The sequence below is a fragment of the Ctenopharyngodon idella genome, chromosome 11, assembly GCF_019924925.1.
Source record: "Ctenopharyngodon idella isolate HZGC_01 chromosome 11, HZGC01, whole genome shotgun sequence".
Lineage (NCBI taxonomy): Eukaryota > Metazoa > Chordata > Actinopteri > Cypriniformes > Xenocyprididae > Ctenopharyngodon > Ctenopharyngodon idella.
In genome coordinates this window covers 14662500-14680227 of record NC_067230.1, presented here as the reverse complement: position 1 = coordinate 14680227, position 17728 = coordinate 14662500, and the positions used below count along the sequence as shown (strand labels likewise).

General features: G+C 36.4%; 1 protein-coding gene and 1 long non-coding RNA gene across 3 annotated transcripts in view; both read right to left on the bottom strand.

Moving 5' to 3' along the window:
- si:ch73-40i7.2 (FYN-binding protein 1) overlaps window positions 1-7395 on the bottom strand; it is a gene marked incomplete at its 5' end in the record, with an annotated part of 63940 nt that extends 56545 nt beyond the window's left edge. The window contains one exon of the mRNA XM_051913495.1: window positions 7323-7395. Coding sequence (XP_051769455.1) covers window positions 7323-7395 — 73 coding nt within the window. The remainder of the gene's footprint in view (window positions 1-7322) is intronic.
- A 4929-nt stretch (window positions 7396-12324) lies between these two features.
- LOC127522273 (uncharacterized) lies at window positions 12325-15988 on the bottom strand. 2 transcript variants are annotated; one of them, XR_007932553.1, is made up of 4 exons: window positions 15699-15988; window positions 14226-14310; window positions 14037-14123; window positions 12325-12417 (listed from the first exon to the last, which is right to left on the bottom strand). It is a non-coding gene; the product is annotated as an uncharacterized LOC127522273 (long non-coding RNA). The 2 variants fall into 2 exon arrangements; XR_007932552.1 differs by lacking the exon at window positions 12325-12417 and adding an exon at window positions 13870-13934.
- Window positions 15989-17728: the final 1740 nt, after the last annotated feature.

The window sequence follows — 17728 nt, the reverse complement described above, 5'->3', positions numbered from 1 at the left end:
ATGTTCAGCTGATAAGAAATAACTTCAACAACATGCAGACAGCTCTCTGTAATGCAAAAAAAGACACCATGGAGGTTAAGTTGGCAGTGGACTCCCTTCCAGAGAAATTGGTGAGAATCAAAGACAAAAGCCACCATTTTAATATCAGTCTAGTGAGGCTTAAAGATGGTGTAGAAGGTTTATACAGAACAATCTCCACAATGGATTCCTTCTCTTGCTGGCAAGGTAATGGAGATTGAAAGAGCTCACCATATATATTGTTACAGTCTCCAGCTCCACCAGAAGGCACTCCACCCCCAGACTACTGATACTCTATTAAGGACTTCATTACCCAAAACTCTCTTCCCGGTCTAATCATCCATGATTGTTTACAGCTGTTGCTCATTAGCTCATTACTTCTTCCTATATAGCCTGGTTTTCTCAGTCATTCTTTGCGAAGTCTTGTATGTGTCAGTACTGCATTTGTGAGTGCTCAATTAGTTTCCTGTTCCTTGGTTTTGATCCTGTTTGCCTGTTGCCTGTTTGCCTGTCTCCTGGACTTGTGTTATTATCTGTGGTTTTGACCTATTGCCTGTTTTATGGATTATGATTCTGGATTGCCCCAATAAACTACTGCATTTGGATCCTCAACCTTCGCGTACATGTCATATGTCGGTGAGCACTCTAAACCTTGCCCTTGTACATTCATCTTCCAGTTGTCACATTATCAAAATCGGAATACGATCCTGAATGGAGCCCTAGCTGCAGGACAAACCCTTTATATGGGATTTTTGCTGCTTTTCTTCCCAGATTACAGCACCCAAACTGCGTCTAAAAGGAGAGTGATGGCATTGGCGAGAAAGAAGCTAACTCAGTTGGGACGTTTTTCATATTTTCGTAAAAAGCGTAGGGAGAGGGAAATTGAATTAGAAAAACAAATGGTAACACTTTATTTTAGGGTCTTTTAACTAGTTGCTTATTAGCATGCATATTACTAGGATATTGGCTGTTTATTAGTAATTATTAAGCACATATTAATGTCTTATTCTGCATGACCTTATTCTACATTCTTAATCCTACCTAATACCTAAAATTAACAACTAACTTACTAACTATTAATAAGCAGTAAATTATGAGTTTATTGAGGGAAAAGTTGTTCCCTATACTAAAGTGTTACCAAACAAATTAGTCTACTAGAGAAGGACTTAAAGGGTTAGTTCACCCAAAAATGAAAATAATGTCATTTATTACTCACCCTCATGTCGTTCTACAGCCGTAAGACCTTCGTTCATCTTTGGAACACAAATTAAGATATTTTCGATTAAATCCGATGGCTCAGTGAGGCCTCTATTGAGAGCAAAGCCATTCAAACTCTCAAGGTCCAGAAAGGTACTAAAAACATATTTGAAACAGTCGAACAATCTTAATATTATAAAGTGACAAGAATACTTTTGTGCACCAAAAAAACAAAATATAGACTTTTCAACAATATCTATATGGGACGATTTCAAAACACTGCTTCAGAGCTTTACGAATCGAATCAGTGGATCGGAGCGCCAAAGTCACGTGATTTCATCAGTTTAGTCGTTTGATAGGAGATATGAATCACTAATTTGAAACAAAAGATTCATAAAGCTCAGAAGCTTCATGAAGCATTGTTTTGAAATCGGCCCATATAGATATTGTTGAAAAGTCGTTATTTTTTTTTATTTTTTTTGGTGCACAAAAAGTATTCTTGTTGCTTTATAATATTAAGATAGAACCACTGTACTCACATGAACTGATTCAAATATGTTTTTAGTACCTTTATGGACCTTGAGAGTTTGAATGACTTTGCTCTCAGTGGAGGCCTCACTGAGCCATCGGATTTCATCAACAATATCTTAATTTGTTCCGAAGATGAACGAAGGTCTTACGGCTGTAGAACGACATGAGGGTGAGTAATAAATGACATTATTTTCATTTTTGGGTGAACTAATCCTTTAAAGGTAAATGTTGTGAGACAAATGCTAAAGAAGTAAAGGTTCTTAAATCAGAATTAAAATCTGTTTGCATCGAGCTGAATTCATCATGCATCATACTAGACAATCATATTACTTTGAAGGAGAACAACCTTTTAAGCTGCTGGCTCTAAAGGTAAAAGGATAGTGAATCCAAAGCAGACATTAGGCATGAGGGTTCAGTATATATTCAACCTAAGGATATAAATATTTGAATCCTTATTATCGACATATACTTCAGAATCCAGAACAAATCCATCTAATTTTGCTTCATTACTTAAGCATTTAAATCAGGGTGTACAAATCGATTTGATTCATGATTCATAGGTGTTTGATTCGATCAAGAACGATTTTTGCAAATTCAGAACGATTCACATTAAAATTCGATGTGATTCGATTAATTCAATTCGATTCTGCATTTTTATATGCATTCATTAGGGTTATTGAAATGCTTCCCCAATGTGTCTTAGTCCCAGGGTTGTGAATTACACAGCAGCCTTCAGGAGGTCAGAGAGTGGGGGCAAAAAACAATCTTTTGTCCATGTAGTTCATGTTAACTAGTGCAGGACAGTGTTAATAGCTACACAAACTTATTAAAGTGTTCCAGGTACATTAAACATATGCTTACATGGAGAGACTACCCTAGAATATCATACACTTTCCCAACTAATCCTAACTAACTTTTCTTAAACGGAATAGTTATAAAAGCCCTCTTTGTTCTCTTTATACGGAGCATATTATTATTTTATGATGATTCAGAAAGAAAACCGCGCTGGGTGTCTGCTGTTGCTATAGTAATGAACACAACTTTAATGTAGTAGTTGGCGATGTCACTTTGCAAAGAAAGTACATTAATCATTTGTTTTCATTCATCACATGGGTTCCTCTGTTTTCCCACCACTCATAAGTTCCCATGGACACTAATCATCACAGCTGTTCGTCTTTCAGTTAATCACCATGTGCATATTAGTTCCTCACCATCACTCAGTGTTTGTCCGGTCTCGTTTGCGTTAGCACTTGTTTGTATTCTTGCCTGTTGGATTGTCATTAAACTCTGCATTTGAACTTATCCTGATCTTCATCATCTGTCTATCTGAACATTGCTGACACGTGTAAACAGGCCCCTAGAGACCTTGATTAGCTGGTTCATGTGTGTTTAATTAGGGTTGGAGCTGAACTCTACAGGACAGTGGCCCTCCAGGAGCAGGATTGGACACCCCTGATTATAAATCTTCCTGAGCTAAAAGATTCTCAGCGTGATATTTTGGTCAGCCCTCTGACAACTGAGGAACAAAAACTTGCCCTTGGATTTCATGAATAGTAATAAAGCCCTAGGGTTAGATGAGATTACTCTGGAGATATTGAGGACTCTATGGGACATAGTGGTACTCGTGTTATTTAATTCTCTTATTTTACTTTAGAAAAAAGGTGCTTTGCACAGGGACCAAAATGCAGCTTTAATAACTCTAAAGAAAGCAAAGGGTCCACTGAATGTTCCAGTTCCATTAGCCTTCTATTCACAGATGCAAGGCTTAAAGCAAAAGTCTTAGCCTTAAGATTAGAATGTGTGTAGGAGACTTGATCAGTTATGACTGGTCAGGTTTTTCTTCACTCGCTGTGGACAATCTACATAGGCTCCTTTATATTATCCAACAGCTTCCTCTGCGAGAGAAATCATTCAATAGAATTGAATGGAAATTTTGGTGGTCCATTTTGGAGAGTTATTAAATAACCTTAAAAGAAAGTCTGACCCTTTTTGTCATCTGTGTAGCAGCACAAGTCCAGGTACATATATGCATATGTTTTGGGGCTGTTCTCAGATTGAGCCCTTCTGGTGCCTCTCACAATTCAAAGGGTGCAATATCACACTTGTCTCAGATTACAGGCTCTTATGACATCAGCTATTCAGGCTTTGCTCCTGGGCCTACTGAGAATGAGGGCACTTATGAAGTGGTTTTTATCTCTTCATCTCAGCCCTCTACGTGATCTCTGTCACTTAGTCAGTGACGGCACATACGCAACAGCCCTGCGCCACTAGAGAAACACAAGTTTTATGCTCATGCGGCTCTTCTCGGGCAATCATGTAGCAGAAGGTGGTAATGACAGATATGTCCTTAACAGGGTAGAGAGCCACCCAGGAGGGCAGAACAGAGAAACGGTGGTGGTCAAACAAACTCAGTCAGCCCACATAAATTATTTAGAGCTGTGGAAGGCTCTAAGACATTTTCTGATACGCTGATACGCTGTGACAATACCATAGCTATAACACATATCAGTCGCCAAGGGGGAATGCTCTCTCCAAGTTTTATGCTCTAGCTCACACACTGCTAGTATATGCAGACTGCATATATATGCCCCTCTCTCATGCTGATTGGCAGATTATCTGAACGTGCTGCTCCCGGAATTTTAATAAAACATCATTTATAGTGAATTGAACTCATTTCATTTTTGATGATCCTTACAGTTATTGAATGAACTGAATCAACACTGAACTGACCTTAGCTGAACAATGACACTATTTCTTTTTAGAGCTGTTTCACAGCAGATTAAACTCTGCTTACATCATTGAATCAATAGTTTTTTCCATGTAAAGCTGCTTTGCAAACTGTTTGTAAAAAGCGTTATATAATAAAGGTGACGACTTACTGAGGAAAGGGAGCGCGTGCAGGTCCCTTTATGCACTCAAATAAGGGGCGGTCCTTTACCTGGCATTGGATCTTCTTTCTTTCAGACAAACACAATTGGATATATATTTAAAAATACCCTGGGGGGGAGGGGTTATATTTGAAACCCAAATAAATGCATCCATCCATCACAAATGTAATCCACCAGCTCAGGGGGTTAAGAAAGGCTTCTGAAGCGAAACGATGGGAAAATTATCCATATTTAAAACTTTTGAAGTAAAATAACTAGCTTTCGCCAGATGACCGTACGCATACTGAGTAATGAGTAACCCTGACGCGATGTTGACGCAGGATGTAGGAGTATCGTAAGCTTAGATGCCTTCGCGGTTCAAACAAATAGATCTGGGCAACAAACTCAAGCTCCTTTTTCGTATATTGAAATCCTCTGACATCCTCTTTAAAATTTCTCATTTTAGACTTCTAATTTGTGACCTGGTTTTGGTTGCTCTATCCTCTGCGCAATCATCATTACATCATAAACTCATTTACTCTTCTGCCAGCAAATCGTTGCGTACAGCATCTGCCTTAAGTTATTTTCTTTATAAAGTTTTAAACATGGATATTTCCTTACAAAACCCCTATTGTTCACTTAATGTTATTACTGTTATTGCAGCAGGCAAGAGGTGCAATTTTACATTTACATTTAACCATAGCTGTTATACAAAGTGATTTTAGCAATCAGTAGGGCACAATATGTAAGTGTATTCCTGGTTAGTCTAGAACAGTACTTTTTTAGTAGCAGGTAGCAAGTTTTTTTTAAAATAAATAAATAAAAAGTGAAAGTGAAAGTGACACGTGAAGGCCAAGTATGGTAAACCATACTCAGAATTTGTCCTCTGCATTTAACCCATCCAAGTTATACAAGATATACAGAATAGAACAGCAAGTGTCAGTATTAATGGGTCAAGTGTCGATGAAAAAGTCTTTAGCCGTTTCATGAAAATGGCTCAGCTGCTCGGGTTAAGTTAGGCAGGTCATTCCACCAGCATGGAACAGTCCAGGTAAAGGTCTGTGAAAGTGATTTTGTGCCTCTTTGGGATGGCACCACAAGTCATCGTTTACTTGCAAAACGCAAGCTTCTGGAGAGTGCATAAGTCTGAAGTAATGAGTTTAGGTATATGGGGTGCATTTTAATGTGTTCATGTTTATGGCATCATAATTATGAACATTTTTAAACAAGCTGTTTTTGCAGTGTAATGGTCTGGGTGGAGTGGGGAGGGATATTTGTATCGTAAATGTTTTGTAAATGTATGACTTACTTGTCTGGGTCTTCATAGATTTCTTGATCGCTGTCCTACAATACAATAAAATAGCACATTAGAGACCACAGCACAGCACTGTAACCACTGCAGATGAAGACCCTTGAACCACACATCCTCGCTTTCACTCGTTCTTGACAAACATACAAGTAAAAATAACCCAACAGACCGACCTCGTGCTGAGAAGGGTAACTGTCAGTCCAGGAGTCTGCAACTTGAGAGACATATATGCTGTATTAGTGAATGTATTTTTTATAGAAATAATTCTGTAATTATCTGCTTCTCACAGTAAAGAAAACACACACACACACACACACACACACACAAAAACCCAACATTGAGATAAATGCAAGATTAGTGTTTTGCCCGCCACAGTGCTGGGGTGTTGTGAATGGTCACCAAGCCACTGCTTTGTGGTTTTTTTAGCCATTGTTATGTGGTTTCTTACTGGTATAAGTTTAAAGACCCACTCTCAAGTCTCTATGATAATCTGATCTCCAGATACGGCTTGGGTCGCTCAATGTAAATCTATGAGATTCTTTCATCTGCTTTATCGCCCGCCAAGCAAAAGTCCAATTGCATTCATGTTTACCTCTTGGCTTTGGGAGGTGGGGGAGGAGGTGGTGGGAGTGAGCTGATGTCATCATAGGTTTCGGGCTCCGGGGAAATGTTTCTGATCCAGACAACACATGCAAATGAGAGTTAGATCGGATACTTACCCAATCAGACTCATCGATAACAAACATACTTCACTCTCTACTAATGACAACACAGTGGGATAAAAACAACCGATAACCATAATGCAACACAATACGTGCATATCTGAGCTGCTTTCATAAGAATCTGCATAAAGAGTCAGGAAAATGCCACAGAGCGTGCTTTACACCCACATACTTCCAGGATGAAAGGTTGCACTGTAAGATGCACGCATAAAGCGACATAGAATGGAAGGTGTTGTGTTGTGAAAATTCAGAATTATTCTCTTTATACTTCAGAGATAAAGTACTGTTATGGAAAAATTTACACCTCAGAGATCCATTCTATATTTATGCTTCAGTTTCCTTTTCCCTTCTCTTCCAAACTGGCAATTTAGACAACTACGAAAAACCACATATTACTCACAATTCTGAAAAGGATGATGTCAACTGGCTGGGTTTGTTTGGGGGTCTTGCTGGTCCTGATAAAACACAAATATACCGAATAAAACTAATTCAACGCAAAGACTTGCTTAACATGTCATGGAAAAAGTTTATGAACAATAGCTATTACATTGTATCACAAGTCATATGGACCAATAAATGCAAATATTTATTGAGGAGATGCATTTTTTATTACTGAGTTGTATGTGTATGCAATAAAAGAGTGAAAAGGCATTGTTTTCCATTCAAAATGGCTCCTACCTTTTGAACATTGTGATTGTGTAGGTCTTTTGGGAAGAACAACGGGGGGCTTTTTTCCGTAAGTGATCCAGATTTACAGACGGAGGGCCGTTTTGGTTTTGACGGTCGTGGCCCGACATTGGGAAGCGGCTTCCTTAGCGGTACTACCTCCGACACGCTCCTCTGGCTCGGCAGTGGCGGTTTGAAAGCTGAAGACACTTTCATGTCGCTTTGCTGTTTTTAGTATCTTGCTCTGAAGAAGTTCTCCAGTCAGTTTGACTCTGCTCGGCACATTGACCTCCGTAGGGGGCGTTTTAGGACTCTCCTGAGCTCCTAAACGATGAGCGGGAGGAGGCCTTGGGAACACTCCTTGAGGGGCCGAGTGAAACATCTTTGGTTCACCTAAAGAGTTCAGAGGAACAACTGGTCTTGGAGGCACAGCTGACGTCTTGTTTCGGAGCACTCCATTGGTTAGGAGACTCTGGCAGCGCACCAACTGCGTGAGGTTTGATGGCGGATCCCACCTCCGGAACCTGCCATTTCTAACTGAGCGTGAAATTTGGCCCGGAGGGCCTTGACATCCACATTTTCTTCCTATAAAAAAATGTAATTATTTCTCATTTTGAGCTGTAAACCAGTTAAAGTACCCTTTTGACTGGTGCCTTTCACAGGTAAAAACCTGGTTATCCGTATGTTTATACGGTGAAATGTCATAGATCTAAGAGACATTTCTTGCAATTTTACAGTAAAATGCTGTCAAATGTACAGTAAAAAGGCTTAAAAAAGAACATGTCATCCTATAACTTACACTTGCCCTGTTGGTTATGTACATTATGTTTTTTTTTTTTGTTACATCTTGTGTTAAATTTATGTTTATTGCATTATTTTTGTGTCATATGTGTTACCATGATTATGTTTTTTATTTATGTGCATGACTATGTGTAACTTCTATACATTAGTTTTTACCTCAACTTGTAGAAAAGCTTCATGTGATGAACTTTCTCTTGCGTTTTTAAGGTACTTGTCGGTGTATTATAAAGTAAAACTGTTCAGCTATGACAATCAGAAGGAATATATCCCATTCAAACTGTTGGTAAATCAATAGTAGATCAACCCTATGAATAAGAAGACCATTCTGAGTTAATCATTTGCAGATGCTGTGATGTTAGACTCGTGTTCAGTGGCGCTGGTTTGTGCGGTTTTAGAAATGTTGTGTTTCATGGCGAGAGAAACTGGGGTAAACGGTACATGACACGGTTGTAGCATGGCTTCTGTCACATAAACCATCCATAACATCCATCTACACAACATCTGACCTTGTGGGTGCTTTACCACACAATATTAAAAGTGTGAGAAGGAAAAAAAAAAAAAACATGCATGCAGGATACAAAGCAGGTGTGAATTTTTAAAATATACATGAAATTTCAGTGTCTGAACTATAGTGATGAATACATAATAAATGTGACAAATGTACGGATAGATCGAAGAATGTTCTCCGTCTCACTTCAAACAGTTAAAGGAATGTTCTAGGTTTAAAATGGCTCTTTAGACCACCGAAAATGATTTTAACTAGCAGTAATTCACTGACTATTAGAAGTCTATGGGGAAAGGGATTGTACTGCTAAATTAAAGACAATTTTGACAAAAGTACTTCACAAGTAACACATTAAAGGGTTAGTTCACCAAAAAATGACAATTCTGACTCACCCTCATGTCATTTTACACCCCTAAGATCTTCGTTCATCTTCAGAACATAAATTAAGATATTTTTTGATGAAATCCGATGGCTCAGTGACAGCAAAGCCACTGAACTTCTCAAGATCCATAAAGGTACTAAAAACATATTTAGTTGTTCTAATAAATGACAGAATTTTAATTTTTGGGTGAACTAACCCTTTAATTGTATGCAATGCTTTAACAGAAAATGCTTTATTTGCTTTCATTTTACTTTTTAAATATACATTCTTGGTCTTGTATATCTTCAAAATCTCAGAATATCAAAAATGACATTCATTCACATATTCCTTTTAGCCTCCCCCGTCCGATAGGCTCTGTTCTAGTACTGTATGTAATGCCCACTTTTAAAGAACCAATCAATTCCTGACCGATGAACTCAAACCTCATCCTTGGTCACATTTAACATTTCTCAGCGAAATTCAGTAATTGAATGGGAATCTTTGTGATCTGGAATTTCATTTAAAGGTAAAACATTTCCTAATAAAGACTTTGCATCAGGTTTTTCATGCAAATTCACCGTGTTGATCAACAGCATGCAGCTTGGTTTGAAATTGACTTCTGTGTGAGCAGTACTTCACACTAGGTTAGAAATAAAGTTTCCAAAAGGGGGTTTTCACAGCAATGCCATAGAAGAAGCAGTTTCTGTTTCCCAAAGAACCCTTCAAGTGAACAGTTCTTATAAGAACCATTTTTTCTATGGTGTGAAGAACATTTTGCTGCAATTTCGCTAATGTGACCAAGGCTTGATTTGAATACTTGAATCTCCTGTTTTACAGAAGAAAATAAATGTTCCAAATCAGCTTTTCAAGTTTACTTTTGTTAACACCATATTTAACCAAACATACGCAGACTTCCATTGCAAATGATTTACTATAATCATGTTCTTTGATTTGCATTTTTGCTTGTCCTTATAAACTGAAGACGAGTTAAAAGGATTTTCTGTGGTAATCGACAGTAGGCCACAGATGCTATCGATAGTTTAACTTGTAACGAACCTGAAACATTCAGCTCAGATGATTTAATTGCAATAAGAATACATTGTTGTTTGTTCAAAAAAAGGAGTTGATCAAAATCAGGTGGAAGGCAGAAGCTTTTAGCAGAAGTATGCCATCTCTGTGGCATTAGGAGAATGGACTATAATAGACCTCAGACCACACTTTGTCATCATGACATCTTGTAACCTCATTAAGACTGGGCAGTGAGTGTTACTGATTCGTCCGTATTAACTTTCTTTAAATAGTGAGTGCACATTATTATCAGTGATTGATTACTCATCTGTTAACCTGCAGCATATTTTAAAAGAAAACCTTCATGGCATCAGACATTGTGGGGAAGATAATGAACTGTCTCGAAGTGTTTAAGAAGTGAACAGCAGATTCAGAACAATAGTGAGGCACAGGAAGTGTCTTCAACCACACACCTTTGCACAGCACATCACTCAACAGTGGTTGCCATAGAGACAACAGTCAATAGTGAGCCAATCAGCTGCATGCCTTGCTAAAAACGAAACCCGTGTCAATGACAAAAGAAAAATTAAAGCTTTGTCTTATCTGTTCTAGCCACATTTTTTCTTCTTCTTTTTTTATTCATTTAAGGATTTTGTATTAAGCCATCAACTGAGGCCTGAGTTTATCACCAAAATCTCGTTTTGAGAATCAGTCATTGAAAACCCTACACTAATTGATCACTTATCAGAATATCTCTATGGTGGGTGCCCATCGTTTGATTAACTACATCAATAATCACAGTACAGCACACATTATATATATATAAAATTCAGAAATCATTTATAATCATAAACAATGATCTATAATTATAATCATATAAAAGTATTTAAGTGCAGAGTGTGAAATTTAAAAATATGGAAATTTGTATTTCTTTTAAAATATGCTGTGAAAACAGCAATTTTTTTGTTGTTTAACAGCTTTTTAATGTAAGTGCCTCTTTTAACTTTGGCTAAAGCAATATATCCTCATTTTGAAAGAACACTGAAAAGTTGCTAAAGGTGAAAAAAGAATGAACAACATGTAACAAGACAACGCAGGATTACATTACCCAAAGGTTTAAAATGATCTTATGTTAACAAAAACTGTGATTAGAGTTTCCTCACTGCTTCTCAAAACAGAGAGATCTCTGAATAACTCAACAGCTCACATGCAGTATTTCGGGGTCAACAAAAATACTGGTGATCACTGTGTGACACAGCCTTTGCACAGTGGGCTGCCTTTTTAAGTAATACTAACACGAATACTACACTGTAAAAATTATTTTCATGATTTGTTATCACAACATTTTTTCTTTTGTCAAATCAGATTAGATAGTGGTTCAGATAACATAATATCTTGAGTTTCTGTTGATTAAACCAATCGCCTTCATTGTATTAACTCAAATTTTTAATTTCAATGAACTGAAAATTTTAAGGCAAGCAGGTAACTTACTTTTTTAAGTTGAACCAACAATTCTTTTTTACAGTATAATAATAATAAAGTCACACTTTAGTTTAGGGTCCATTTCTCACTATTAACTATGACTTTTGCCTCAATAAACTCCTCATTACTGCTTATTATTAGTTAGTAAGGTAGTTAAGTTTAGGGATTAAGGGATGTAGAATAAGGTCATGCATTAATATGTCCTTCATAAGTATTAATAAACAGACAATATCCTAATATGCATGCTAATAAGCAAGTAGTTAATAGTGAGATTTGGACCCTAAACTAAAGTGTTACCAATAACAACAACAACAATGAAAATAATTTAATACATGAGAAGCGGTTTTAGGTTTGTCTATTTTATGATAGGCTGAATTAACTAAACCTTTAATCAGCAGTCACTTAATACTTAAATGGGAGCTGTGAAAATGCTCATTTATGGTAGTTTTGCTAAAAAGAAGATCAAGGTGTCCTTACCATGTGTTTTATCCCCAAAGTTTCATGTCATGTGAGTACGGCTGAACAGAGCGGCAGACTGCAGCAGTTTCCTGAAGCGCAGATGACAGATCAAACACACTTGTTACAGCAGGAAGTAAAATAGAAATGAATGAAGACAAATCCATTGGGCCACCGTGCATTTACATATAGGCCTATCTACTGGTTTTATGAGGCTGTGAAACGCATTAAAATAAAAACCATGTCTTTCCATTTGCAAACATGAGAAATATTGTCTTGCATAGGAACGTACCAAGTCTCTATTTATTGGTTTATTTTAATTTTAATACTTTAATATACATTTTTTATATATATATAATTTATTAAAAAAAATAAAATAAAATGATTGCCTCAGTGTGTGGGGTTTGTGGGGTTGACAGTGACTCTCCCATCGAATCACTGATCTTGAGCCAGACGGAGCTTTGTCTCCCTCTGTCGGTCAGATAGGTGTATAACTGAATAACACAAATATTGACGGAGCTGTTGGCTGTGATTGGCTTGGACCCTGGCAATGTTTTCAGTCATTTTTCAATTTTACAGATTTAGTGAACATTTTTGATATGTTGCAGCATTCTTTGTTCTAATTAATAAATTATCTTGAAACAGATGGTCTTTATATTATACCTGTAACAGTTGGGTTCAATACTTCCAAAATATTTAATTTTGATGTGTACTTGTTCAGATTGATATCCAGGGTTGGGGAGTAACGAAATAGATGTAACTTAGTTACGTATTTAAAATACAAAATTTGAGTAACTGTATTTCATTACAGTTACATTTTAAATGGGTGGTAATCAAATTACAGTTAGATCCGAAAAGTATTTTAGATTACCAAAGTGATTACTTTGAATTTTAATGTCATTTATTTCATTTAAACATTAATGTAAACTGTGACGGGCAATTCATGTAAACAGCAATTGTTGATTCTCTGGCTCTGACACTGCAAAAGCATCCTAAGCTATCTGCTCATAAGTTTCATACCCCTTGCAGAATATGCAACATTTTAATAATTTTAACAAAATAAGAGGGATCATAAAAATTGCATGTTATTTTTATTTAGTACTGCCCTTAATAATCTATTTCACATAACAGATGTTTACATATACTCCAGAAGACTAAATGACTGAATTTATAAAAATTGCCCCATTCAAAAATGTACATACTGAATCTTAACGGTCTGTCAACTGGATGATCCATGACTATTTTCATGTTTTGCAATAGTTGTTTGTGAGTCCTTTGTAATTGTAAAAAAAAGGTAATTGCGACTTTTTATCTCACAATTCTGACTTTTTTCTCAGAATTGCGAGACATAAACTCACAATTGCAAGTTATAAAGTCAGAATTGCATCATATAAAATTGAAATTCTGACTTTTTTCTTGCAATTGCAAGTCTATATCTCACAATTCTGACATCTTTTCTCGCAATTCTGACTTTTTTCTAGAAAACTGCGAGTTTATATAAATTCTGACATCTTTTCTCGCAATTCTGACTTTTTTTCTAGAAAATTGCGAGTTTATATCATAATTCTGACATCTTTTCTCGCAATTCAGACTTTTTTTCTAGAAAATTGCGAGTTTATATCACAATTCTGACATCTTTTCTCGCAATTCAGATTCAATTCAATTCGATTCAAATACATTTTAAAAGTAACCTTCCCAGCCCTGTTGATATCTCATCTTAGATCAATTATTTATAACTTATGAACCCAACTGTTATAGATAATCTGTTCAGAACACACTGTGGTAACCTGATTTTGCAGGGATTTTTTTCACTTGAGCTAACACTTAAATAAATTCTGTTTATGTAGCCTTCTGTTATCAGATAAGATTATTAATATGAATTACTAGTTTAGTAAAATAATAATAATAATAACAATATAAATTATCACATGAAGCACCATTTATTCATTTATTTAATGGTTGGAGGGAGGAAATTTATTTTCCTCAGGGCTTCTTCATGGGCTTCATCTTGCTGCATGGGGAGAAAGACAAAAAGGGGCTTGCAGATGATATTAAAGTCAGTTTACACATTATCCATTCATATCTATGGAGTTGTTTCAGAATGTTGCCTTACTTGCGCCTCCATCCTTCTTCTCTCTTCCTTTTCTATTTTTATTCTCTCTATCCTCTCTCTCAGCTGTTCCGCTTTCCTCTCGTACTTCTGACAACACACACAGAGGACGGAGCACAAAAGCATTACACTCATTTAAACTGGAACAGCTAAAATGTGAATATTGTTGTTGCTGTTTTTTCGTATTACCACCTGCTTTTCTTCATCTGTTGCTTTCATCCTTTTCTGAAACTCAACTTCCTCTTTCCTCAAACGCTCCTGCAACTCGAGCTCTAATCTAAAAATATAAATAAAATATGATTCTCTGAGTACATGCAATTCTGGGCTTGGTGCTTACTTTTCTCCCAAGGAGCATATTTTAAATATTTCTTCTTCAAACTGATTTTAATAATTATGTAATTATTGATAGTCCTACTTTGGTTTAAACTGTGTGTGGCATGTGACGGTATCTAATTTTCATTTAATGATAATTGCTGAAGCTTTTATCATGGTACACTCTCAGAAAAAAAGGTACAAAAGCTGTCACTGGGGTGGTACTCTTTCAAAAGGTACACCTTTGTACCTAAAGAGTGCATATTAGTACCTCATATTAGAACATTTTTAAAGTGTACCGTCCCATTGACAGCTTTTGTACCCTTTTTTTCTGAGAGTGTAGCTTACATGGTATCACAATATTGAAATAGGTTAGAATGAAGTTTTGTCCTCCTAACATTTATAATAAAAAGAACTATGAACATTTAAGTATAAAAAAATGTATAAAGCAAACAATTGTTTCAAACAGTGTAAAATAAAAAATACAAAAATAAAGAACAACACTTTTACAATAAGATTCCAGTCAATTCATTTAGTTGGCTAACATTAACTAACAATGAGCAATGGCTACATTTGATTAATAAAAATACAACCGTTCATTGTTAGATAGCTGACAATCAGCGCCATCTACTGTCAGAGAGTGAATGTGCAGCGCGACTCCTTCACTCATTCGTCGATACTGAGGCGCGTTTCCCAAAGCCAAATATGGTCGCAAGTTCCGTCGTTACCAATAGAGTTAAATGGAAATTGCGATCATAGTTGGATAACGATGTTTTTTATTATTAATATTATTAAATAATCGGCTTTTTAAGTGTAATAATCCTATTAAGCTGTGTCGCTGTTAATCTAGCCTACAGTTCAACGACTTCTGAAACCGAATCTCAGCGGCCATAACGTTGGCACATTAAGGCTTCCTGCAAAAACACGGGTTGGGCTGTAATACGTTATAAATAGTCTACAATATACATACATTTGACGTCGTTTTCCCCTATTTTTTCGTGTTTTTTTGTCCAAACTCATCTTCAGCGCATGCAGCTGTAACTCTGGATGTGGAAGACGAACGGTTGAAATTTAAACATGAAAAAATGAATTAACGGTCACTTGATATGATTCAAATAGTGTTGTTGATTTAATAATCTTATTATATTATATTATATTAAAAATTGTTTTAGCAATGTTTTATATTGTTATAACTATTTTTTTGTTGCTGTATAGGCTTCAAATCGTGTCAAATGCACTTTGTTGTCTACATTTATCTGCATAAATTATCTTTTAATTAAAAAAAATATATATTATTTAATACTTAAAGGATTAGTTCACTTTCAAATAAAAATTTCCTGATAATTTATTCACCCCCAAGTCATCCAAGATGTCCATGTCCTTCTTTCTTCAGTCGAAAAGAAATTAAGGCTTTTGATGAAAACAATCCAGGATTATTCTCCTTATAATGGACTTCAATGGCCTCCAAACGGTTGAAGGTCAAAATTATAGTTTCAGTGCAGCTTCAAAGGGCTTTAAACGATACCAGACGAGGAATAAGGGTCTTACCTAGTGAAACGATCTGTCATTTTCTATAAAATATTAAAAATGATATACGTTTTAACCATAGACGCTCCTCTTGAACTAGCTCTCTTCTTCTTCTTCTTCTCTATTAGAATTCCGGCAGTGTAGACGCTGCTGAGTGTATTACTGCCCTCCACAGGTCAAAGTTTGAACTAAATTGTCATATACAATATGCTAGTGCAAGTATATAAAAATTTGTTCAAACTTTGACTGAATAATAATAATTATTATTAAGTACAATGTATTGTGTTGATGATGTAATGCAAAAATTTGTGCTGCTATTGAGGTGTGATACGGTAGTTAGGACACATTTCATACACAATGGTAATTCAAAGTACTTTACATAAAAAGGAAACAAATACATAAGAATAAAAATGGAATGCATAAGAAATAAAAATAACAATAAAAACAGAGAATACCCCTATATCTAGATGGAGTCAAGGAGTTTCATTCAGAATATTTGTCATGTGTATGTGTTTAAACCACCAGGGCTAACTCAATTTTGTTTTCCATCAGAGCGGATCTAATTGGGTCTTCCTCACGCGGAGGGATAACTGTAAAAATATTTGTCAGGTAGCTGTGCGTTAAAACAGTACCCTTACAGACAAATCTTCCTGGATCTACCTCCATCCAGGGATAACAAATGCATGCTTAATAATTCTCCCAGCTCTTTCAACTAGACAGCAATATTTAAAATGCATTAAAATAGTCAGAAATAAAAAGAGGATGCATAAAAGAATGATATAATAGGCATTAAAAAATTAAATAAAAACAATAAAAAGAATTAAAACAATAAAAGGATGATACATATAAAATAAAGTGCACTCAGTTCAGACATAGCACAGTGCTCATTCAGTAAATGCACAGCTAAACAGATGTGTTTTGAGTCTGGATTTGAATGTGAATACTGTTGGAGCACATCTGATCTCCTCTGGAAGCTGCGGCTGGAATAATGGCTAAAAGCAGACTCTCCTTCTTTTGAGTGAACCCTTGGTATTTCTAATTGACTTGATCCAGATGATCTGTTTATATTTGCATATCTGCAATGTATTGAGGTCCTAGGCCATTGAGTGGTTTATAAACAAGTAACAGTACTTTAAAATCAATTCTAAATGCAACTGGAAGCCCGTGCAAGGACCTGAGGACTGGTGTGATGTGTTCATATTTTCTGGTTCTGCTCAGCGCTCTGTACGAGCTGCAGCTGTCTTATGGTCTTTTTGGGAAGGCCGGTGAGGAGTCATTACAATAGCCCCCCCTGTTGGTGATGAAAGCATGAACAAGATTCTCTAAGTCTTGACTGGAGACAAAGCATCTAATTCTTGCAATATTTTTGAGATGATAATATGCTGATTTAGTTATTGCTTTTACATGGCTACTGAAACTCAGGTCTGACTGCAAAATCACACCAAGATTCCTGACTTGAGTTTTAGTTGTTTGACCGCTAGAGTGAAGGTATGCGTTCACTTTGGGAACTTTATCTTTGTTTCCAAATGCAATGACTTCAGTTTTGTCTTTGTTTAACTGAAGGAAGTTTTGGCGGATCCAATTTTTCAATTATTAGGCTCAGTGGCAACATATATGTGTTGAACAGGAGCGGTGCAAGTATTGAGCCTTGAGGGACTCTGCATGTCATGGATGTCCACTCAGACTTATGGTCACCAATACTCACATAATAACCTCTCCCTTCTCAGTATGACCTGAATCATTTAAGGGCCATCCCAGAAAGCCTGACCCAGATTTCCAGCCTGATTGCCAGACAGAGAAGCGTGATTGGTCACTCCAGAGTACACGTCTCCACTGCTCTAGAGTCCAGTGTTGTC